This window comes from Scleropages formosus, chromosome 4 (assembly GCF_900964775.1).
Source record: "Scleropages formosus chromosome 4, fSclFor1.1, whole genome shotgun sequence".
NCBI classification, from domain to species: domain Eukaryota; kingdom Metazoa; phylum Chordata; class Actinopteri; order Osteoglossiformes; family Osteoglossidae; genus Scleropages; species Scleropages formosus.
In genome coordinates this window covers 14,861,607-14,887,197 of record NC_041809.1, presented here as the reverse complement: position 1 = coordinate 14,887,197, position 25,591 = coordinate 14,861,607, and the positions used below count along the sequence as shown (strand labels likewise).

The 25,591-nt window shown below is 40.6% G+C and overlaps 1 protein-coding gene across 5 annotated transcripts in view; it reads left to right on the top strand.

Moving 5' to 3' along the window:
* specc1 (sperm antigen with calponin homology and coiled-coil domains 1) overlaps positions 1–25,591 on the top strand; it is a 127,219-nt gene that overhangs the window by 7,680 nt on the left and 93,948 nt on the right. For 4 of the 5 annotated variants that reach the window (XM_018755466.2, XM_018755468.2, XM_018755470.2 and 1 more), the window contains exons 2-3: positions 21,734–21,906; positions 22,461–22,596. In XM_018755466.2, coding sequence (XP_018610982.2) covers positions 21,763–21,906; positions 22,461–22,596 — 280 coding nt within the window. In that variant the 5' untranslated portion in view covers positions 21,734–21,762. Of the gene's footprint in view, positions 1–17,387; positions 17,445–21,733; positions 21,907–22,460; positions 22,597–25,591 lie in introns of those variants that run through there. The other variant, XM_018755467.2, reaches the window with a different exon arrangement.

Here is a 25,591-nt window from a genome sequence, read left to right as displayed (position 1 = left end):
GCACTCAGCCCCAACCACTGCCCAAATCACAATGCACCGGCCCCTTACGGTCTCTCCGGCAGGTGGTCAGCCCACCGAAGAGCGGCTCCACGTCATGGCTTCGGGCCGAGCCCGGCCAGGCCCCGTGGGCATAGACCTGGCCACCAGGCGCTCACATGTGAGCCCCCCCCCCCCCCCCCCCAGGCCTGGCTCCAGGGTGGGGCCCCGGTGACCCCATACCGGGCGGGGTCAACAAAAGCCTCGATTTTATTTTCTTCATAAGGGGTTTTTGAACCGCACTTTGTCTCGTCTGTCCTCCAGGACCTGTTTGCCATGGGAGACTCTACCAGGGGCATATAGCCCCAGGCAACATAGCTCCTGGACTCATTCAGGCACTCAAACCCCTCCACCACGGTAAGGTGGCGGTTCACGGGGGGGGCCAAAGATAATGTTGAACAAAATTTTTGAGAAATCATCATGATTGCCACCATTGCAAGCAAAAATACTAAGGACTTCCCGATAGGATAAAACTTTATTCATCCCGAAGGAAATTCAGAGATTGCTCAGATTAACCACAACAATTAAATATAAAAGTAAAAGTAAAAAAAGTACACAAAGTAAGAAAGCAAAGTGGAAGGTAGAAAGTGACACAGCACATGATATTACACCTTATATTACATTATGATATTAAAATTTATAAACAACTTAAAACAATTATACATGATATTAAATGGTTATATTGCTAGTAATCTTGAAAGAAGTAATGATATTGATAATAATGATACAATTATTTTATATTCAATTACCATTAACAGTCAATTTTGTCATCAGGATTGGTGTAAAGTTCACGACGCTCACCCAGTAATGTTACAGCTATTTGAGGGTGCTGATATCCTACAGTGATTTTCTTGGGATTTGCTTATCCAAGATATAGAAATAACAAAACTTTTTCACGGGCATAGAATGCTATATTTTCTGTGTAGAACATGCTGTATTAGGAAGAGGACGTTGTTCCAGAGAGGAAAGAAGAAGCGTGACAAGCTGCCAGTAGCCTGCCTACACTAAAAACCTGTGCCCTGCTTAAGAAAGCATATATTCATCATTGCATGGAGGCACATTTAAAACATATGTCAGCTACCACCAATGTAAATATAGAATCCATAGTGCCAAAATTTATCAGTTTTCATGTAGAAGGAAACAAGAAGACTAGTGTTTAAAATATTAATAAATTGAGGCATTTCTATTAGATGACATTGAAAAAAATGCTAATGACGGGGGTGATCTTTAATTGTACAATAATCTGCTTTGCTGCTTGAGAGTCATAGCACAACAGTCACTCGAGTGTGTAAGAACTGGATTATGCATTGCATTTCCCAGTCACATCTTCTTCCCCTGCTTAGCTAAATTTAAAAATCAAACACCATGGGAGTGGGCTTCTATAAATAGGCAGCCAAGGGACGCGTCCTACCATATGTGAAGAGGTGGATAGTAATGGCGGAGTGGGTCTTCAGGGGAGGGGGGTTCTGTAGTGGCATTGAGTACCCACCTGCTTCACATATTCATATTGATGAAATACCCTAGTTTGCAGGATGTTATGTTGCACAATATACTCAAAATACTGTATAATGTAAGTATTTCACAGCAATGGTTAATGTGCTATATTTAGTGATCCATAGAGATAAATATGTACACAGGTGAGTTGAAAAATTATATTTAACTTGTGGTTTCTGGCCACATACCTCTCAAGTAATATATTTTAGTGCTTTTTTCTCCTTAATTTAAAATATTTATATTTATATATATTAAAATCTATTATATGCACTTTTGTGTACATTTGTGCAAGTGAGGGTATATGCATGCATATGTTCATTGCCTCCTCTGCCGGTCAGGATGTTAAAAAAAAAAAAAGGACAGACAGAGGAAATGAGGCATAAGAAGGAGCAGGGGCATCTCTGAGCCTTGGCTGATGTATAACATAGAAAGCAGTCCTGCAGGAGTTGCCCAGTTGCAGCACATACATGACAAGCCCAAAGATACAGCAGAAAGCATAAGACACAGCCTACATCAAATGAGGTCACTTTCACTCAGACAAAGCAGACATTCATGTCAACACACTGCAGTTCTTGTTTCTACACAGTTGGCAGTTGGTCCCTTTTATGTTTCTGGGTCAGATGAATGCGCTGTGTAACAGAAACTAGTTTCTTAATCATTTGATAACTTAATTATCATTAATTTGAGTATTTTATGCTTTATGAATTGCATGCAGTGAGAAGGAGACTAACCTTTAGTTTCTTGCAGCTATGGACAAATGGTAAAACTCATGTCTGTAGTATTTTTGTGTAATGTCCTGTCAATATATAGTGCAAATTTTATTACCTTTCAGAGAAAAAACTAGCACACTACTTTTTATATCCTATAAAAATACATTTACATTTAATCATTTAGCAGACGCTTTTCTGCAAAGCGACATACGTCTCACACAAAATATAATGTGTGCATTATATCAAGAGAAAGAGAGACATAGATGCAGATGTGTGATTCCAAAGCACAGGTAATTTGTTACTTTCCACCATACTGTATGAACCAATGTACATCACACAATAGGCTGCATAAAGGTTTATACAAATAATCAACAATTCCTAACCATATTCCTATTTTTTTAATGAAACATTTGCATTACGGGAGTAGCTATGTGAAAGTTCATTCAACAGTTATGATCTCAAAGTTATAGAGCACGAACATTTACACCTTATGTGAACCTAGGAGATCATGGGAGAAGTGAGTCAAGAAGAGGTGAGTTTTAAGAACCTTCTTAAATGTAGACAGAGATTCAGAAGTTTAGAGTGATAGGGGGAGGTCATTCCACCACATTGGAGCTAGAATCAAAAACCTTTGTGCTTTTGCACCTTTTGTGCACTGGACCACTAAACAGGCAGAAGTGGAGGAGCATAGCAGTTTATTTGGGGTGTAACAGATGATCAGGGCTTGTAGATATCTGGGAGCAGTTCCATTTGTGCTTTTGTAGGCCATAACCAGGGTCTTGAATTTGATCCAGGCAGCTATAGGAAGCCAACGTAGAGAGATCAGGAGGGGAGGTACGTGGGAATGCTTTGGCAGGTCAAACACAACTCGTGCAGCAGTGTTCTGTATCAGCTGTAGAAGTTTGGTGATGCTAGCTGGAAGGCCAGACACGAGAGAGTTGCAGTAGTCCTAGGGGGATATCACCATGGCCTGGACAAGTAATTGCTCTCTCCTGTGTGGCCTTCCCGCTACTGCATCACACCTCTGATACAGAATGCTGCTGCACGAGTTGTTTGATTTGCCAAAGCACAGAGTCTGTTGTTAGATAGGGACGGATCCTATCTAACCGGCGATGGTGACATCCCATCTAGACTACTGCAGCTCTCTCCTGTGTGGCCTTCCCGCTACTGCCATTACACCTCTGCAGCTGATACAGAATGCTGCTGCACGAGTTGTTTGATTTGCCAAAGCATTCCCATGTATCTCCTCTACTCATTTCTCTGCACTGGCTTCCTATAGCTGCCCGGATCAAATTCAAGACGCTGGTTATTGTCTACAAATGCATCAACATAACTGCTCCCAGCTGTTTAGAAGACTTGATCAACCACTACACCCCAGCCAGACCTCTTCGATCATCTACTCCTACTCACTTGGTGGTCCCGCGCATGAAAAGTAAAGCACGGAGGTTCTTGGTTCTGGCTCCGTTGTGGTGGAACGACCTCCCCCTCTCACTCAGAACTGCAGAAACTCTGTCTACATTCAAAAAGGGTCTGAAAACTCACCTTTCCCGGACTCACTTCGCCCAAGATCTCTGCAGCTCATGTATGGTGTAAATGTTCATGCACTGTAACTTTCTGATCATCCCCAGATAAGCATTTACACAACCACTACTCCTGTATTGTATGTAAATGTTTGTGTACCTTATTAAAAAAAAAAAGAATTGCTAAGCTGACTAAGAGGAGAGTAGAATCTGGTGGTTGACAGTGTCGAATGCTGCAGACAGGTCAAAGAGGAGGTGGCTCTAGCTGACTGGAGAGCATCTCACACTACCAGGAGCACTGTCTTGGTGGAATGTCCAGCTTTGAATCCAGACTAATATCCATTAAGGAGATGGTTCTAGGGGAGAAATGCAAAGAGACTATCACAGGTTGCCCGTTTCTGAGTTTTTGACTGAAAATTAAGTGTGCTTTTTGGTTGTACTGTAGGTTTTTGTCCTAGATAAAGGAATTTTTGGCAGGGTGGTGTATGTCTGCATTTTCGCTCAGAACAAGCACAATTTAAATAATTGAAACAAATCTAGTAATTACTCATCAATCAATATTTTGGGTATTAGGATTATGAAGACGTTAGAGAAAGCTCCTTATATATAGAGAATTGTAAGCAGAACTTATGCCAGGTAACCAGGGCCATAAGTTCTATGCTGTCATTGGAGGATATGTGTAGTATCATACTACTAAATTCAGTTCAATTTATTTTTATAGAGTGCTTTTCTCACACAGTGACACAGGGTGCCGAACAAAGGGATAAGACACTTGTATTTAGCTGATGCTTTTTTTCAAAGCGACTTAGTGTTAGTCTACCTACAATTATTTACCCATTTATACACCAGGGTAATGTTACTGCAGATATTTTAGGGGAAGTACCTTGCTCAGGGGTGCTACAGCCAGAGGAGGAGATCAAACCTGCAGTATTGGGGTCCACAAGCAACAGCGCTAACCACTACACTACCAGTTGCCCCACTGTAGTTAGCTATATACTAAATTACTACATTATCCATGCAGTTACTAAAGCTATAAGTATGCCTACTGGCCACTGAGGAAAGGAACAAAAAACTCCCACCCAAAAGTCAAGGGAGAAAAAAGAACCTGTGCCCGTGGTTGCCCACCTCTCCTGGACATTCTAGATTAAAAAAGATTTTTAATTCAACTAATTTACAACTAATAATAACATTGCAGATGAGTGTTAACATGTTGTTCCAGTCCACATAGGTACGTCTCATCCATCATAGCAGGTGGTCTTCAGCTTCAGTCAGCATGGGTTCTAGTATCATGGTTGGCCGGCCTCCTCAGTGTCAAGGCAAAAAGACGACACAGGGAAAGCTAGACCCAAGTGCAGGATCTTTCATTGTACTTTGGAGGGCTAGGCAGGTTTTCGTAGTTAGGGATAGGTGTATGGTTAGGCAGTGGCAAACATGGCTAAGGTGAAGGTTTGAAGACGAGGTTGTGGGCTACGGAGGCAGTTGTATCTGGGAGGCAACGAGGAGTGGGATAAGGGAAAGAGGAGGCAAAGGGTTTAGGCACAGGGAATAATAAGGATAGACTTGAGCGCGCAGAGGAGATGGTTGTCTCCGGGTGAGTGAGATTCTGCAACTAGAGGGTGGTGGTTTAGTGCCTTAAATTTTGGTGGTCTTGATTGGCCTCAGATGTCTTCTTTAGGGGAGCAGTGGAGGGCATGACACTCAGGTCTTACTACTAAAATATTTTAAATAAAATCCTACCATAATATCTTGGGGCGCCTGGTTGGTTACGTTGTGGTTAGAGTCACTGTCCTTGGATCTCTTTGCATGGGAAGTGATCTTCTTCACTTCTCTGGGAAGCTTCGCTTCAAATAAATTCCACCCTTCTCCTTTCCTTGTATTCAGCAGTAAGAAATGAGTGTGTGGTGAATGAGTCCAGCATTCCAGAGACCCTATGCCTTTCTGCCACTTGTCTTATAAGAGGACAGCACAAACCCCTACCAGCCCTAAAACACAACCAGAGGAGTGCTTAGGAGGAAGGGCACTTGTTCTGACCCACTTTGAATGCCTGTCAGCTTGCACACAGTGATGTATTCCTTAGCAATACAACTCTTGCAGTGATAGGCCTTATGACACTGTGTGATGTTGAAAAACACATCTCCACATGAATTCTCTGAAGGCTCGTCTTTCACATGGTTTCATTTGTCAAAAATGGAACACATGCAGTTATTCTTAAAGCATGTCAGAGTCAGTAAATCCATGGAGTTCTTTTGAACATTTCCTTATTCTTGCTTCAGGGTGATAAGGTTCCATGCCTTTTCTCTAACATTAACCCAGTCCTCACATAATGTGGTTAAATTGTTTGCTGTTATGCAGATTCCCATTTTGAAGCTGAATTGCCCTTGCTTAATGTGGGGAAAAATGTTTCCCAGATATAAAACATGTCATCTAAAATTATTTAAAATGTCAAAATAAAAGGTATTTTTTGCATAACTGTGGTAACACCAGAACATTTGATCACAGAAATTATTTGTAATGTGTCTTTTATGTTATATTTTCTTTCATCCATTTATTATTAATAACTGCTTGTTGAATGGGGAGTCTATTTTGCATGCATGAGGTTTGAGTAAAGGCATATTGTGGGCAGAGATATTTTGATCATTCAGTTCACAGATGGATGAATTTGTGAACAAATACAATTCTCAAAATCACTGCCTATGTCTTCCACTGTGAAAAACACATGAACATTTTGTCATTAGAACATCTTTGTTTGATCACTGGATTAAGACTTTATTTAAATTGCTGTATAAAAGCTATGAAACCTGCGCACAAATGTCTGGTTCTATGCTACAAAACAAGGTGCAAACACCAGGAAAAGTGCAGTATATGTGCTTATTGGTGCTTTGATGCTGTATAAAAACATATCGGGTTTCAGGTTTTGGAATTGCCTGAAAGGATAGGGTAGGGGAATCTCAATGCTGGTTCTGTTGGACTCTGGACTGAGCTCTGGATTTGGTTGTGTTCTACTGGGGAGATGTGTTACATAGACTATTTGTGATGTTCAGATGTGTCCAGGGCACCTGTTTCCTCCCAAGATTGTGTTGCCACAATGGTGCAATTGCCACAGTATGTTTTAAATAACTAAGTTAATAGTTCTATATTTATAGTTTGTTTCTATAAGGACTCAAAGGGCCCAGGCTCAAATCGCTTCACCTTTTGTTGTATCCTTGAGCAAGGCAATTACCATGAATTGCTGTATTAAAAATTATTCAGCTGTATAAATGAATCATTATGAGCAGCTTAACATTGTAAGCTGGTTTGGAGTTAGAATGAATGTTGTGACACATGAATGATTTAAGGTATTTTTAACTATGTAATAATAAAGTTCAAACAAACCCCTGTAAGTCTTGTACAGAAATAACAGTAATAAAAGTACAGTAACAGTACAGAAATAACAGTACAGGTATTTACACAAATGTAGAAAAAGAACTAACAGACACACTGTAGATGTCACCATTTTTCTAAAACCCCACATGATGATTTGAGCTCTGACTATGGACCAGATTAGGTTTTTAAATACACAGTTTGCTAACTGATTTGTAGTTTGTGGTCCTGTTGCCATTAGGCTTACATTTTAGTTGCAGTTTCTATACTGTGATTCAGAGGATTAAAGTGCTGGTATCCACGACCCTTACGAGTATAAGCAGTTTCTGAAAATGGCTGAAAACAGACGCATTGAGCTCTTGGTAGTGAGATGAACATAGACATCAGCAACTTGTTTCTCCAATTACTAAGAGAAAAGTCAAACTGCTGGCAGTACACTGTGTTTGACAAACTTGCACCTTCCTGCTGTGTGGTGCTTGTTTATATAATATTAAAAATTTGCCTTCATTTATTTTTAAATGAAAAAAATGTTATTAAAGGCTTCTGAATCACAGTCGATACTATCTTGAGTGTGTGTATGAGAGTAGTAGCTCTTAAGCCAAAGAAGAAGAGCAAGTTAGAACATTCTTTTTAAAGCCTGGGTACATTAAATATGCCGGTAATTGTTTGTTCAAAACCAGTGATGTTTCATGAAACCTGATGGTCTTGTTCTCCACCTATCTGAGCCATGGACAACACCTGTGAACTTCAAATAGTTGTCATGTTTGGATCCCGTATTAGCAGTGGAGCGCAGTATTTGTCATTGCTGTTTAATCACAAAGGGGACACACCTGCTGAATTGTATCGGATAATAGTGGGAGAACAAGGTTGTTGTGTTGCACTAGAGAAGGCAATGGTTCTTCTGGTCCTTCCTCAGCAACCATTTGTCATGAATTATCACACATGGCCAATTTAGCAAAATGCAGACGGTGTCAGGAAGTCAGCGGATCGCTTGTAGAAATAGTGCCAGTTTTTGGGAAATGTGCTGTTTACTGTCATTTCTTCCTTTTTTGTTTATATCTAAAGCCTCTTTTGAGGAAGGCAGATGAGCTAAAATTCATATTTCTGCTTTCTTGACTGTGGTGTACAGGCTGCCGTTAGAGCAGGAAATCAGGAACCATGGGACTTGTTCTTCCAAAACTCAGAAAAGAGAAAAATGAGAATCTGGACAATAAAGAGGTTTTCATAGCATACCATGACTGGTTGTTATTAGACAGGTTTCTTGGCCATGGTATTCATAACAAATGAGTCTCTGTAAGCTTCACCAAAGGAAGTAATTTTTGGTAGATTGTAGCATTAGATTAGTCCTCTCTCAGGAAGTTGCAAGGTTTTTCTTTCCTTTTTGATGTGAAAAGTGCTGATCAAAGCTAAAAGACTTGTAGTAGTATTCTTGTCTGCAGGAGGTTTTCTATCTTGCTGCAGCGCTTAAAAAAGCACATCGGGGATGCCTGCGCATTACAACTGCATCTGTTACACCATTGGTGAAGGGAGAGCACTGTCAACCACAGTCATTACTTAATAGCTTGCTTGGTTTGCTTGAGGTGCAAAACTGATGTTTCTGCCATAGCCAGGCCTTCCTCTGTCGCCTCGAATAATGGCACCTCGCCTCCCTATAGGAGTTCTGCCATGCTGTTGTGGACTACCAGGTGGGGTTATCGAGATTGTAGAGACCTGTGGCTCCAGCTGGCCCAGTGACAAAAGGGGAGAGATGTTGAAAGGTAGCTTTTGTGTCTTTGCATTCAAGATCTAACACCTCTGATTGCAGAAGCACAAACTTAAGCTAAGTAAAAAAAGTGTCTATAGAGCAAGGAAGATTTATGAATGCATTGCGAAAAATAGTTAAATTCCTTTGCAGTGAACCATGTTCTCATAATGAACCATCACTTTGCTTTGACACTTAACAGAGAAGATACTGGTGTGTGCTTGATACTGTATCAGTTAATTTTTTTGTCCTTTATTCATGACCAGTTACCCAACTCTTAGGTATCTTTAAGTCATAACACTCACGCCAGCTCAACACCCCAGTGTGTGCTATGAACCACAGGCTCTTGTGGCTACCCTTTAGAATTATATGGAATTAACCCTTGTATGCTTGCTAAAATGTGATCTGAGGTTCATCTAACTCATAATAATAAAAATAAAGTCAAAGTCTTATTTAACAAGAAGACACATTTTACATTGCCATATCATTTTTCAGCAAACAGTCAATGACATTGATGGAGAACTGTGAACTTTTATATTTGGTAAATAGTAGAACCTCCTTCATTGGCAGTAACCTTAACCAAATCATTTCTGTAGCTGCTAATCAGACATGTGCAGCAGTACTTTGCCGGATTGCTGTATACAAAGCTGTTCCAGTTCATATATATTTTTGTGATGTCTTGCTTGAACAGCCTGATTCATATTGCACCACAGCATATCAATGAGACTGAGGTCAGGACTCTGACTGGGCCATTCTAAAATACAGAATTTGTTGAGGAACAGTTTTGTTAATTTACCTCTGTGTTTTGGATCATTGTCATGTTGCAGGACCCAACTTATTTTGAGGTTTAGATCACAGACAGATACTCAGACATTTTGCTGTAGAATTTCCTGATACAGCTTGGAATTCAGTTAGTCCCTCATTGATTGCATGCCATTGAAACCAGAGCAGCAAAGAAGCTTCGCACTATTATATTTTCTACACTATGGGATAAGGTTTTTCAGTTGATAAGCAGTGTTTTATTTTCTCTAAACATAACACTATGTACCTATGTCTTATTTGTGTGCAGAGCATTGTTCAAGTAATGTTGTGGAACATCATTATGATGGTCTTTAGCAAATCTGAGATGGGCAGAAAAGAAACAAGAATTGTCTTTCTTGCACAATAAGTGTCATAACCTTGCCTGCACCTCAACCAGCAACACCCGGCTCCAGTTAAGCACCTGATTTCAGTTGGAACACTAGGCTATAAAAACCACTACTCAGCTACTTCTCACTTCAGACAGCTGTCCCCTAAGTGTTAACAGAACTCACCATGGTCCATGTCCTGGTCTCCTTTGTCTCCAACTACTGCTCTTTGTTCCCTGGCTGTTGACGAATTGTCTCATTTCCTAACTTTGTCTATGGATCTTCACTTTCACCCTGACTGCCGATTGCCCGACAACGAGAATAAGTCCATCCCCTTGTCCCTGAATGAATAATCCTGCACTTGGGTCCTACTTTGCCTGTGTCCTCTGCTCCTGATGACAATAAGTTCTTAATTTAGAGAGCATGGGACATTTTCACTCACTTCCTTTCATTAGATTCTCATGATTTTATTAAGTAGCAGCTGTATTTCTTCTTTTAAGCAGCCAACAATAATGCGGAATACAGTATACACCAGTACATTCTAAAACCCTATCAAAGAGCAACATCAGGGGTACATATTGCAATACAAGCACACTATGAAAAAAGATTAAAGAGCACACAAGGATAAGATATGCCTCATTTTCATATTTTCACAATTTGAAATGGCTTGCAAATATGCCTTTACATCTAATTAAGTGTTCAAAGGTAAATGTATGTAATAATGTACCAATATGATTAAGTCGGTTACAAAAGACATTTATTTTCTTCAAAGGAATTAAAGTTTGTCACATCTATTTCTTTAAAATTAATATCAATATTTGCCTCTTTATTAATATAAGATTGCAGTTCAATCCAAAGAGTTTTTTCCAGAGGATATAACCAAAATAAATGTTGAATAACTTCAGGGGTTACTCTCACAAAAATTGCATTGATCATCTATTCATCTTTGATCATGCACAAAAAGGGTTTTACTGGGTAGATTCAGCAGGGTAATTTATATGAAATCTCCTTAACTGTATTTTATGTTAATATTGTTATTATAAAGACTAGGGCTCATCCTAATTTTTTTCCAATCAATGTGTTTCATAAATAATGAGTTCTTATATATTATGACTGCAAGGATGTTGTCAACTTGCAGTATAGATATTAAAAATGTATTGCATCCATGACTCAGGCTGTGTAAGAGCCTGCATTTATCAGTTGGTAGGATCACACATCCAAGTAGTAAAAGTCTTATGTATACATGCTTTCTGACTTCCAGAGGTAAAGAATGGGGAAGAAACAGGTTGCTTCTGTGTAAACATTATTAAAAATAAAATAATTTCTCTTGGTGGCATCATATGCAATTAGCTGATTATAAATGTATGTTCAGCTCAACCCTTCTAGACTGCAGCACCAAAAAGTTGCAGAAAGCCTGCAGCCAGCTGGTGATTATAAATCCAGATATAATGAATTTGGCTCATAAGTTTTGAAGATAGCACGGTGGAACAGCAAGTAGTGCTGCTGCCTTACAGTACCTGGGTGGTGAAAGAAGATGTGGGTTCAATCCCCATTCAGTCTGTGTGGAGTTTGCATGTTCTCCCCGTGTCTGTGTGTGTTTCATCTTACAGTGCAAAGACATGCTGTTCAGGTTCACCCATAGAGTGTGAGTGATAGAGAGTGTGTTCCACTGATGTATGGATGAGTGACCCATTATAAGTAATGTACAGTACTAGCATTGTAAGTCACCTTGGTGAATAAGGTATGGGCTGATAATATACATAGAGTACATACATAGATACATAGATCTGATATATAGAGTTTGTTGAAAGTCGCTTTGGAGAAAAGCATCTGCTAAATGAATAAATGTACATGTAAGGCAGTGGTGCTGGTTTGACTAAATTTCTGTCTATTTTTTGTTCTTTCATGCTAAAATAATAACTTGATTCATGCTACTGTGCTTCTTGGAGGTATGTCAACCCCTTGTGTCCCTTAGTTTTACCAGGAAATCATTACTTAATCAGAATCAGTTTTGTCATTGGACATCATAGGTGTGTAATTACTGATTCCACATGTTGGTTTAGAGAAAATCATATGTGTAGTAGGAAAACAGAAGAAGTGCAGGTGCAAAAAATAAGTGAACCCCATGTTGCATTGGCAAAACCAAGTACGTCAGTAGGAACAGGTTTATAACTTGTAATCATTTGTTCATTTTACAAGTTTATCATAACATTTAGATTTTTCATGTTTATTTCAATATTTTATACAAGTATAGTGACTGTTCCTATAGGATTTACATAGTTTCTAGCAGCATTGTGTATACTACTGAATAATACAATTCGTCTTGGGTTTCACATAAGCACAATAATGACCTGGATTCCAAACTTACAACTACCGTCAGTGTTGAATATAGTCCAAACCTTGCTGCCAAAGCAGCCTTTCCTATTTTTAAGAATTCTGAACAGTGCCATTGTTCTGGGCACATAAAGAGTGGCTGCTTGTCTTTCTCTGTAAAAGGAGTGCGCATCCCTGGCCCTCTTGAGAATCAGCTTTCAGTTATTTTATAGAAGTTATTTGGTTTGTATGGGGGATGCGGTGGCGCAGCGGGTTGGACTGGGTCCTGCTCTCTGGTGGGTCTGGGGTTTGAGTCCCGCTTGGGGTGCCTTGCGGCGGACTGACGTCCCTTCCTGGGTGTGTCCCCTCCCCTTCTGGCCATACGCCCTGTGTTACCGGGTAGGCTCCAGGTCCCTGTGACCCCGTATGGGACAAGTGGTTCCGAAAATGTGTGTGTGTGTGTGTGTGTGTGTGTGTGTGTGTATTTGGTTTGTAAGTCATTTGACCTTTTTGCAGCTTGGAGATTGCTCGCCTCTGGAAGCCACAGTGCACTGCAGAGTGCAGGGTCTAGAGTTCACCAAGCTGTAAGATACATAATTACAGTGATACAAAACACAGCTGTCCGATAGCATCTCTGAAATATGTTTGATAATAAATGGTAATATGCAGTATAAGAGGAAAAACTAATTGCAGTGTTAACCTGCTTGACAGAACAATACATTGTTGATACATGTAGTGATGCTTGAAAACTAAGAATAAACCAGAATTTATGTAGTGGGTTATGCTCAGCTCACTCATTTATCAATGACTGTCACTGCAATGTCACTATATTTTCCACAATTATGTATATTGTTTGTAAGGCACTGGGAAGGTGTTTACCTGTATGGACTTAATCCATGGGAGATATTCATTCGGCAGTAAGCACAAAAACAGTCGCAAAAATCATTTCATCAACTAGTACAAAAAAGTGGGCATGCAGGAGGCTCATGTAGGAAGGAGACAGCTTCGCAAAAGGCTGGACAGAGTATATTGTGAGAGGGGCCTAGTGGGGTGCTTCTGTGGCCAACAGCTCCCTCTCTGGCCTATGCAGGAGGCAGCATCACAGAGCCAGGCTCACAGCTGGGGAGCAAAGTTCTCATTAAGGTTGAGAGGAGCTCCATAGTAGCACACTGTCTGCAGAACAGCACAGGAGCACCATTCTTTTGCTTGAACACAGAGGAGTGACATACAGATGGAGCAGCCCCTTGTTTCAGTTCAGCACTTTAGTCCAAGTCAGTATGATTTCTTTCTTCTGCTCTTTTATTAAGATGCACAGTTTCTGAGTTAAGGTCATGCAACATGACCTCACCATGCAGTAACACACACGCACACACACACACACACACACACACACACACACACACACACACACATTTTCAGAACCGCTTGTCCTATACGGGGTCACGGGGAACCGGAGCCTACCCGGCAACACAGGGCGGAAGGCCAGAGGGGGAAGGGGGACACACCCAGGACGGGACGCCAGTCCGCCGCAAGGCACCCCAAGTGGGACTCGAACCCCAGACCCACTGGAGAGCAGGACTGCGGTCCAACCCACTGCACCACCGCACCCCCGACTACAGTAACATAAAGTTACCTAAATTTCCTGCTTAAGGTAGGAAGTAGCTTTTTATGATCTCTTTCAATGTATTTCTAAGCCATTATGTACCTTTGACAACTTTATTTATTGAGCTCCATTCTGAGTCCCTGAGAAGTCAGTGAGACCTAGGATGTATAGCTACCTACAGTCAGCACAGTGCTTCCACCTTACGTTGCTGCTTTGCAGGAGAGTAACAGGACCCATTGAAACACAGCTGTTCCATCAAGTGCTGCTTGTGTAGATTAGAGGGACTGGTTCAAATACAGAACCATTACTTTAGAACATCAGCATTTTATAAAGGTAATTTTCTTGGATGGGCATAGTCATGTCATGGCGAACAGAGGACGCGGAGGAGGCTGGGCCCAAGTGCAGGATCATTTATTCAGTACCAAAGAACTGGGCTTGTTCTCGTGGGCGAATGGTCGGTGATCAGTGAACTGGACAGAGGTGAAGATCTGATGTCGTGGTCAAGGGACAATGCGAGCCATTGTAACCAAGGAGATATGGAGCAGGACTTGGGATCAGCAAGGTACGGTTTGAGAGGGCAGTTGTCTCAAGTGAGATTCCATAACTGGGAAGTGGTAGACTAATGCTTTTTATAGCCAGGTGCTCAAAGTAAGGCCAGGTACTTCTGGTTGAGGTGGAGGTGTGGTCGTGACAATTCGGTGACAATCATCAGTGTCAGCATTGCCTTATTGGAGTCCTGTGATAAATGTAAGCTAATGTTTCACTGATCCGGTTAATTCTGTGTGTCTGTAAGTGGATGGATAGTGCAGAAAATGGAACATAGTGGAATTATTTTCTAGCTCAGTGACAGCTGTGTTGCTTTTCCCCCCTTGCCTTCTGCCCTCAAATGACACATCTCCAAATACTTCCAAGTATGTTTCCTTTTAGTCTGGCCAGTATACATATTTAATCCAGGCCATGATATCACTGTCGAGTTATGCTTTACTTCAAAGAGAAAATGTTATTAGGTTAACTAGTTTAACATCAGCTTTACTACCTTAACAGGAGAGACCTGTTTATTTCTCTTAAAAAAGGTGAAGCGGTCAGGTCTGTGGAGAGTGTGAAATTTATGAAGAAACAATTTTTTCTCCACAAAATTCTGGAAAAACAGCAGCAGAGCAAAATTTGCTGGCTTTTACATTTCTTTTGGAGAAGTAAGAAATTGAATAGATTAACCATGTGGAAAAACAGTAAGTTCCAGCTATTGTTTTACAAACTAACTATTCACTGGTAGGGTTAATAGTGCTGATGATGAACCTCAGAGTCAGGAATAAAGTGTTAATAATGCAGCACTCTGACATCTATCAAAGTGTCAGATGCTGGTTTTGTGGGAATGCATTATAGAATAAGTGAAAAGGCATGTTATTCATAGTTATGGTTCTTTCAAATCTGTAAAAATGTTTATAAGACTATATGAACTGCCTGACAAAGTTGTCTTTCACTGTAGTCAGTAGCACTTCTTTGGAAAACAGCAGCCTCTGCATAGCATGAGGGTGTGGCAGCCCACTCTTCAGAGCTTCCTTTTACTGCTGACCACAGAAGTTAGGCTCTTAAGCATGCCTTGAAAAATTGCAAAGTACTTCTCATTCACTCTTCTCTTTTTTCTGTAACTTTATACTTAACGTTGAGACTAACAAAATGGGAATTCAGGGTTGTTTGTGAATGCATCATAGTTAGTCATCACTTCCCCTCACCCACGTCAATGCTATTTATATCGGTAAAGTAAGGCTTTGTTGTTTTGTGTTTAGAGTAGAGCCAAGAGCCCTGAAAATAACACTTTTCATCAGAAGCAACAGTTTGTTTTGTACTTACAGTACAGCAGGATAAAAAGTACACTTCCCTAGGAGTGGAGGAGCAGGCAGCAATAAGAGCTGTAGTACAATGAAGCACTTGTTTCTGAGACTCCAGTCATTAGTGTATGTAGACTAAGGTATGTCTAGCGACAGACGGTGCTACTGAAGAATGGGAGGGGGTGACAAACCTTGAATGATGAGAACGAAGGTGCTTCTACCTCTTAGTCAAGCACATGCCCTCCCCTTGTCTCTATCTCACCCTCTTTCTCTCTCTCTCTCTTGCTCTCTCTGGTTGAGCTGCGCAGCTTCCGCATCCTAATGACTGTGCAAACTGCTGTTCTTAGCCCAGGCGCTTTGCAATTGTTCTTCCCAGGAAGCACCCCACTTGCACACAGACGCAGACACACACACACACTCACACAGAGCAAAGGCCTGCCATCTACTAGGAAGGCTACTCTGGACTGCCCAAGACTCCGTGAGTAGCCCCTCCTTTCCTGCCTGTTGACCCATCCATCCGGCACTTGAGAGCAAAAAGGATTGGTGTGGAGGACACCCCAGCCTTTTGTGGAAGCTTAAAGCAACCCAGCATATACAGCTAGGTGTTTAGTGATTAAGCTGAGTTAACTAATTTAGGGTAACTTAATTCATCATCCTCTGTCTGCATGGCTTTTTTCTAAATTTAAATTTCATTGTAGATGGGGAGAAAGTCATGTTTTTTAAAGCCTGAACAGGCTGTCTTTTAACTTGGCTGAAATTCTGTTAAAATTGCATGCTGACTACCATATTGTTTTTGGACTGCTGTGACATTCAGTGCTGGTTCTTACAATATATGGCTCTCTTTATCCATGTCTAAAATTCAGAGAAAAGCACTGCATGATGAATATGGAAAAGACCTGTTTGCAAATGTGGAGGACAGATCTGTTCACTAAAAGATGTCATGATGTAGCAGAGTATGAAGCAGTGTGGTACTCATATCCTTTCCAGAAAGTGCTGCCAGGGCAAATGGAAGTCTGGATATTTCGAACATATTAATGGGGAGCAGCTTGAAAGCACAGGACTTTTCTTTGGACTAAGTTGAGGAGCAATATACACATTTCCCTAGTTTACAAAGTGTGTTTTACATCCATAGACTGATAGAAGCATAGTTTTTGCTAAGGCCACAGTATAAGACTGTACCTTGCATGGGAGGGGGGGAGTGTAGTCCAGCCATTGAATATTTATCAGCATAATTTACATTACTCTGCAGCAATTGAGAAAATGGACTGCAGTTATGTTCCGCCCATGTGTTTTTATCACATAACGCTTCAGTGAGGCTTCTTTTTGGTCTGTGAAAGTTGGCAGGAAGTTGATTGGCTAAAGACCATTGAGTCACTGGAGGAAAATAGTTGGTTCTGCTGTCCTTTTCCTACTGGTGAGTGCAGCTGCTGAAACGCCTCCCTTCAGAAGCAGCTTGGCCTGAAATGGTAGCTACGCTGTCATGATTGAGGCTCTTTGGCTTCTGAGAGATGCATGTGGCTTGGCGTTCAGGGAGTGAGCGGGTGTGCCATCGTGATGTTCTCTATGGACCCGTACGTTGTTTCTTAGGTGATAAGGAATGCAGGCATTTCCTTTGCTCCCAGCCACTGATAGCGGTGCTCTGAAGCAGGGATGGCCTGTTTCTGAAGCCACATTCTGAGGCTTAACTACGTTCTGAAGACGCCAGATAGCAGTAAGTTTGATTGCAGTAAGTTAGATGTCTGTAGGTATGTTTCTGTTAGTATGTTTGACTGTGTAGAAGTGTTTTTTTGTATGTCTGTATCTTGAGTGCTTCTGCATCTGTGGAGAATCTGTGTGTTTTAGGATGTTTATGCACGTGCCTGTGTCTGCGCTATAATTTACAGTGCTTGTGTGTGTTTGAACATAGGGAAATCTTACCTGCTCCTTTTTAACTGGAGATAAAATGTGGCTTAAATATCCTTCATAATAAAACTTTATTCCTTTTCCATTTTAAAAAAAGCTTTGAAGCCTGTACAAGGTATATTGAAGTCTTATTTTTCCTATTAGGTCATTTAACTTTTATTTTTATCTGCCCTCCTCCATATTGACACATCAAAATCCTCAAATGGAGATGATCCTCTCAATACACAATTTTTTTTTTAAAAACTGTTTACCAAAAATTAACACTGTTTGCAACATACAGTATACATGATCATAAAGCATTTGAGAAGTGTTTTGCTGTAATGTGGAGGCATTCAGAAAAAGCGTGTGTTTTGACTTTGAAGGCTCTTGGACTGGCTTTATTAAGCATTTCAATAAGATTTCGCTTTGTAACATCAGAATAGCATTTTAGCTTTCTGTAACATCTTCTGTTTAAAGTAATGTGTGCAATATAATCAAGGAAACGGCAAACTAGTAATTTGGGGGGGAGCAACTGGATATGTCTATTCCTTGTTTTTTTTTTTAATGGTATTTCACTTTTGCAGTGACTGTCTTCAGCAGGCTTGTTTTGAATCCCCCTTTTGGCCCTGCAGTCTGGGCAGAGCACAACTAAATTATATATTTCTCCTGTAGAGTGATTTCATTTATCTGACACCTGAAAAGTTAAATAAATGAATAAATAACAATGAGGTTTTTGCACTCAGGGGCTTTACATTTTAATAGAATTTATTAACCCAGCTAGGTAATTATAGTGAATATATTCAGGGTAAACACCTTGATCAAGGGTACTACAGCAGGGGATGGGTTTCAGTCCTGGATCTCTCACTTGCAAGTTGACAAGTCTAATCATTACACTGACCTGCTGCCCCAAGTAGTGTAGCGATTAGTTGTACTTCTCTTTTGTTTGAAGATTTTCTGGAAGAAAATAATTATCCCAATGACATGAAGTACAATTGTTTTGATCTTTGACATTATTGTATGCGAGAACCCCAGATTAAAGGTATTATTTACCTGTAGCTGAATATTTGGTCAGATCCTTTTCATAGTTCAAAGGTGTCCGAGCCCTGGACCATACTTGGGTCCCTTGGTTTCTTCCTGAGTGCAACTGTTTGCAAGCCTCACTTACAACATGATGGACAAGGTTGCTTGGGGCTTGCAGGACCCTCTGTTCAGGAAACAGAGAAGAGTGGAGGCATTGCAGGGAGCAGATTTCCATCAGTGTCTGGTGCTGGTCTCCCATGACTTGGTGGTCACAAACCTGAGTCAGTGTGCTTCTCTGAGTTGTGGAGTACTGGAAGCAATTAATCCCATTGATATTACTCATGGATCATCTGTAATTCTCCAAATCCTGAGGATAAACTAAATGGAGACCCCAAAATATCAATATACCATTAACAATCAAGGGTCATCTCATCCCAGTTTTTTCCTCAAACTTTTCAGATTTTTTAGGTGTTTTCTGTCCAGTTTCTGATTATGTGCAGTGTTGTCATAGTGTTGTTTTTCCAGAGACCTTCTCAGGTGGGGAACTGACTTTGTCTCGCTTTATCCATTTTTTCCTATTCAACTTGAATTTTGTATCTCCATTAGCACCAGGTGTTGGTAAATTATTCCGTGCTTTAGCCTTTCTCCCGGTTGTGTGTCCTGAGGCTGCTTTGTGTAAAGGTGCGTGGTATAGAAATGATAGATGTAGGTTTTATGTCAGTAAAAAGCACAAAACAACCCCTGGCTTTGCAAGACAGAGCTTCTGCATCACATGAGTAACTTTGCATAGGGCATGCTGTGTCTGCTAGAACAACTTGGCACTTTGATTATGCTCGCTCTTTTGTGTGGACTCCTCTCTGCAGGTATCTCCCCATGAAAACTGCTAATTCTTGTTTGCTGCTTTTTGTTTTTTGCCAGTTAAAGCAGGGGATGGCCACTGCAACTTGCTGTGTGTTGCTCTTAAGGAATTGTGAATTGGCTGGACTAGAGTTTGGATTTGTTTTGCATGGATGTTTGGTAGACCATTTAGAATGTAAACATGCAGGAGACTCTGCTGGTGATGGAGGTCTCACAAATTACTACCCAGGGGATTTCAAGGTGTAATGAAAAACTACATTACTGAGAACACTCCTATATGACAAATTCAAAGAGCACTGCCGTAATGTGTCTTTGAAGAGCACGGATAGTGTACTTCATTGAATTAACAATACCTTTCGAAGACTCATTGGAAGATGCCTTTGAGAGGAAGAAATTGAAGTACACTGAGTTGGCTGGTGAGGTGAGGGAGCGAGGCTGGCAGTGCGTTATTAGACCAGTGGAGATCGGTACTAGAGGGTTTGTTGCAAAATCAACCACGTCGCTGCTGTTGGAGTTTGGTTTTAGGGGTCAGTCGTTAAGAGCAGCCATTAAAGGCTTGTCAGAGGTAGCAGAAAGATCTAGTCAGTGGTTGTGGATGAGAAGGCACCAGGGTGTTTGGGGGAAGCACACTTGAGTGGGGAGTACTCACCTAGGTGAACATCAATGGTTTGAGTTTTGTTGTTACCTCCATATGCTGGTATGGTGTATTGGTTGGTTGTTGGTGGTTGGGGTGGTTTTCTGGTGGGTGGAGTCGCTGGGATGGCACTGTGGGCATGGAGGGGGGTGGGTCTGGGACGCCAGATCTCGCTGTTGAGCCTTCTGGAGGTGTAGTGGGCTCAATTCAATGAAACATCAATGAAGGAAGGTGCCCACTTGACAACCCCAACGAAGTGCACGCGGTGGCTCCCGGCAAGGAGGATGGTGTTTGCCCATGATATTTTTTTTTTTTTTTGTGAAGGGAATTGGTTGGTTTTGGGAGGGATGGTATATTGTGGCATGGTTGGTTTGTCTAGCCCCCTTGGTTTTTGGCACGAGGGGTTGAATATCTTTCCCTGTGTATTATTGTATGTATGACAAATTCAAAGAGCACTGCCGTAATTGCATCAATGACTGAAAGTAGCAGATCAGCTGAACCAATTTAGAAGTGGGAAAGATAAAAAAAAAAAAGACTCAGCTGGCCATTTTTAGAGGTGGTCTTGAGTCAACTGTCAAGAGAACTCTTTGTTTAAGACTAAGTGATATAGTTTTAACTCTCTGCAGCACAATCAGTGATGGTAGTATAGTGGTTAGAGCTTCTGCCCGTAGACCTGAAGATTGCAGGTTTGAGTCTCACTTCCAGCTGAAGTATCCTTAAACAAGTTATTTAACCTAAAATTCCTCCAGTAAAGTTAGCCAGTTGTATAACTCTGTAAGTTGCTTTGGAGAAAAATGTCAGCTAAATGAGTAAATGTACTTTCAGCCCCAAGGCTACCCAAGTTGGCTGGAAACCTCATACAGTAGAAAATGCAAAGATGTAGTTTTCTTCATCAGTCCATGGTATTATTCCTTAGAGCACTGATCGGTGTGCATCATTTGTTCCTCTAGAGGTAAGTTCTTGCTTGTTTTGGTACAGTACTGACTTTTATTTATAGGGTGTATTAGCATAGTAAGGCATGCATTTAGCACCCACAGACAAGATCACTGTACTCTGAGTTAGTCATGTTTGAGCAGCAGTTGGCAATATTAAAACAATCTTCTTTGTCAACATCTCAAAGCAGCACAAACTATTGCCATTTACCAGCTGGAGTATTATTTAACATCTTGTATCAGGAAGTCTCTCGACAGTATGAATGGCTTTACCTTAATGCTTTGGCTCTTTCAGTTGTTTTTCTTGTCTGGTGCAAATGCAAAAAGCCCAAGAACGGTTTTGTTATGACCTTCTCACCTATCCTGAAAGATAGATGATCTGAAAATAAGTTCCTGACTTAAAGGTTAAAAATTAATACAAGAACCTTTCTCATGGAAAATGTGTCATTTAAAAGTGCAGTGCACTTTTTTTACCCTGAGTTGTGCACCTATTTGAAGGAAAGCATCTGGTGAATTAATAAATGTAAATGTAAATTATGCTAATGTGCAATTCCTATATGAAATAATGCAGCACACTTGAAGATGTTATTGTGAACATTAAGTTTACAAAATTCCTTATTAAGTGTATGACCAGTTACCACTGGCACTGATGCAGAGTTTCCTTCTCTCCCCAAGGGTCTGAGAAACATAGGCTACGAAGAGTCATGTTGAAAGGAGGGACCTCAAAGGGGGGGCTGCCAAAGCCAGGGCTCCAGGATAGGGCCCGCCTGACCACTGCTGTTGCTTCAATGGGTATGAAGGCCTCCAGATCCTCCAGCATGCTGGCTACAGACTTGCGCCTCAGCAGGGTAAGTCTTCAATAAGCAGCCCCCCATCAATTACCCCTATTGCTTCTTGTTGTACCTCAAGACCACTCCACATTACCCTAAATCCATCCTACACATTCCGCTAAAACTAGCCTGAGCAGTTGCAATGACCCAGCTGGTTTCCCAGTAATGAAAAAATTATATTATAGATTTTCTTTCAGTTCAGGGCTTCTGGTTGCTTTTATCTTTGACCATCAGCTACCTCTTTCTTCCCCCCAAATCACCCCAAGCTATACCCACCTGTTGTCATAGGCCCACCAATAATCAATGACCTCTTGCCCAAACTATTAGAGTAACAAATGACAGCTTTTCCAGCTGTGAAGACAGACTGTTCTGAGACCTTGCATATTTAGGAAGGTTTCACAAAATGTTAGCAATTAAAAGATCACTGCGGTTACCATGTGTTAACCATTAAAAAGATGATGTGGGATGTATTTCATCCTAGGAGCTCTTGAAATTAAATCTTTTCTATTGCCTATAGTAAAAGGGGGCAGTGTTCAGAGTTTGACACTCCAAATGCATGTGTGGCACTACAGTTAAAGAGGGCAAGCAGCGACGATGCCTTGGCCAAGCCAGGTGTGGGATCAACATCCATTGCCTCCCGCATGAAGAAGACCGTCACCACAGGGGCCATCTGTGAACTGGCAGATGCCCGGCCTCGCAGCTTGACAAGTAGGCAGTCTCCTCCTTTTGTTTTCTGCCATTATTATTATTAATAATAACTGACTGTATTATCCAAAGTGGTTTACCTGTGTATGTTTGTAACTGGCACAATTCAAGTTAAGTATCCCTCTGCAGGGTACACCAGCGCATCCCTCTCTAAAATGATCAATCTCTATTTACAAACTATTTACAGCATTGTCTAACAATGATATCTGACCTATACTCACTTTTGTCAGAAATGAACTTTATTTCCAGCCTTTTTAATATGGTTTAATAATGTTCCAGCCTTTATGATAAGTTAGAATGGTATAACTGAACTTTTTACAAGCACCTGAAAGTCAGTCAGTTTGGCTTCTGATTAGAGCAGTTCAGTGGATAACCACATGATGGCTGTGGTGGATCACACTAGATCTTAACACACGTTAACTCCTGAAAATAGATGAGTGTTAGAAATATTATTTTATTTGGTTTATACCTTTTGATTTGTATTCAGTTTTGCTATTCAAGCATCTGTATTATATGATTGTAAATCTGAGTATGTATTAATGTAGGAATGTGACGTTGGGACCTGCAATGCTGCTAAGCCATTGTGCTTTTGTTTCTTCCCTGCACAAAGTGAGTATTTTGAGCTAGGGAAGAGAAGTAATGAAATAATGATGTTTGTTGGGTCCTAATCAGTATGTGCATACAGTACATGGAAAACTGACACTAAGTAGATAGTTCTGTTTCTTAAAATGTAAGGGAGATTGTCACAGTGATTATTTCAGTTGTTAATGCTGATGTCTTGCTTTTAAGTTCTTAAAAAAACTTTATGTAATGGTTTTTGCAGTTTTTGCACAATAATCTCTAAAGCTGACAATATCACCTGACCCCCAGAGAAATGTTGCGCTGATATTTTGCATTACATGCTCTTTCAGTTTTAATATCAACATAAATTTACACTAATTCATCACAGGGTAGCCACATATTACATTTACATTTATTCAGTTAGCAGATGCTTTTCTTCGAAGCGATGTAGAGAGGCTCAGAAAAAGTACAATTTGACAATTTGTCCATTACATTAGTAGAAAGAGAGACATAGTTGCAGACATGAGATTCTTAAGTAAACCTAGTTTATTTCTTTCCACTTTATCCACCGATGTTCATTGCACGAGTAAGTGCATAAAATTGAGGATAGTTGAATCCTGATCACCTTCCACATAGGCACACATAGGCACAGTCACTCACCCATTCATGTACTAAGGGCAATTTAGTGTCACCAGTCCACATGAAATGTGTGTTTTTGGACTGTGGGAAAGAACTGGAACACCTACAGGAAACATACAAACTCCACACAGACTGAGCAGGGATCCATGCTGTTTCGCACCACCCAGGCGCTGTGAGGTGACAGCACTATGCACTGTGACATCGTGTCACACTCAGACTGATGATTATAAATGTCATATATGCAGTAGTTATGTGTGCTGTAAGGGCAATGATTATACATTTACACCACGCCCCTGAAGTGTCACTTGACTGTAAATAATCTTCATAATATTTATTAATAGTTATTAAACTGTGTTTCATTACTGCCTGGGTGCAAGACATTCACAACCAATACAGTCCCTCATGATGATAGAAACTTCCCTTTGTTATTTTTATCTGGAACTGTGGAGAACCATGGGGATTAGCCGGCTGTGTGATCAATGTCATGCAGCTTTCCTTTGTTTCCTTGAGATGCTGCTCTGTTTCCCTTCAGTGTAGCATTCCAGGCAGTTCAGGTACAGATACCATAGCCGCTATGTGAAACTAAAGGCACAGTTGCATGGCACATTACATGTAATGTAATGTAAATGTAATGCTTACATTAGTTCTCCTTGTACATGAATGAATGAACATGAATACCCCCATCTACCCTGTACTTTGTATTCCCTGGCACCCTTAACAGCTGTGGGAGCACAGCATGGATTTTGCCAGGTTATTAAACATTTTCTAGATCAATTAATGTGGAAAACAAATAGAAATATCATAGAGGAAACATTCCAAATCAATTACAGTGAGTGGGACAGAACATGGTGGACGTGGATGGAAAAAAAGACTCCTGCAGCCCCCTTGAGAGAAGAATGAATTGAGAGACTTTATAGCTCAGGAGACTTTATTGTAAATTAGGGGAGGGCTGGGCCAAACGTCCTGCTTGCCCAGGGAAAGTGCACGCGCAATACATCGCCTCTCCCTTCCCGTGTAGTAATTGCCGCATGGCTGCCGTCTGGCTCATCGGTCCTCTCCCCGTTTTCACGTTGCTACTAACAATGTGTCAGGCTTTCTTAAGTTGCAGATTTTATGCTGAATCTGCAAGGGCTTAAATTAATCTTTGTTTTTATCATTGTCTTTAGAAGTGTTACAGTTGTTGCTTCTGTGGGCTCCTGAAACCAAGCATTATGTGAAAAAATAAACCCTAAAGATGCTTGTGAAGATGTAGGAGACCCTATAGTAATCCAGGAGGTAGTGCACTGCCACAGTGCTCTGATAATATGTATGTGCCATTGCATAGTTGGCTTTTGTGAAATACCTGTTTGTTTTCCATTTTTAACTTGTATATTATTCAACCTCAGGTTCTATAGAACTGTTTTTCTATTACGGGTATGTCTTTGTGTCAAAATAACTAAAGAAGGGTGGAACAGATAATTACTTAACAGACAACAGCTGCACATTTAAACTTTATATAAAACCAGGTGAAATGTAGAAAAACCTGTTGCATCTTTGTGCCTTTACTAGATTATAGGAATTCAATACATTCCAATAGTTCATTCCTTGCAAGAATTATCATTATGAATTATTATAAGGGTGGGTTTCAGATTCCAGGAATACAACTGTTGGAAAGCATTCCATACCTCTCATTTCAGTTTACATTTTTGAAACATATCAAACTTTATGGGTGGGAATATGCAATTTACTTTATATACAATTTATTTAGTGGATGTGACCACATCACATTAAAATACTTTGGTTTATTCAGCATTTTTTC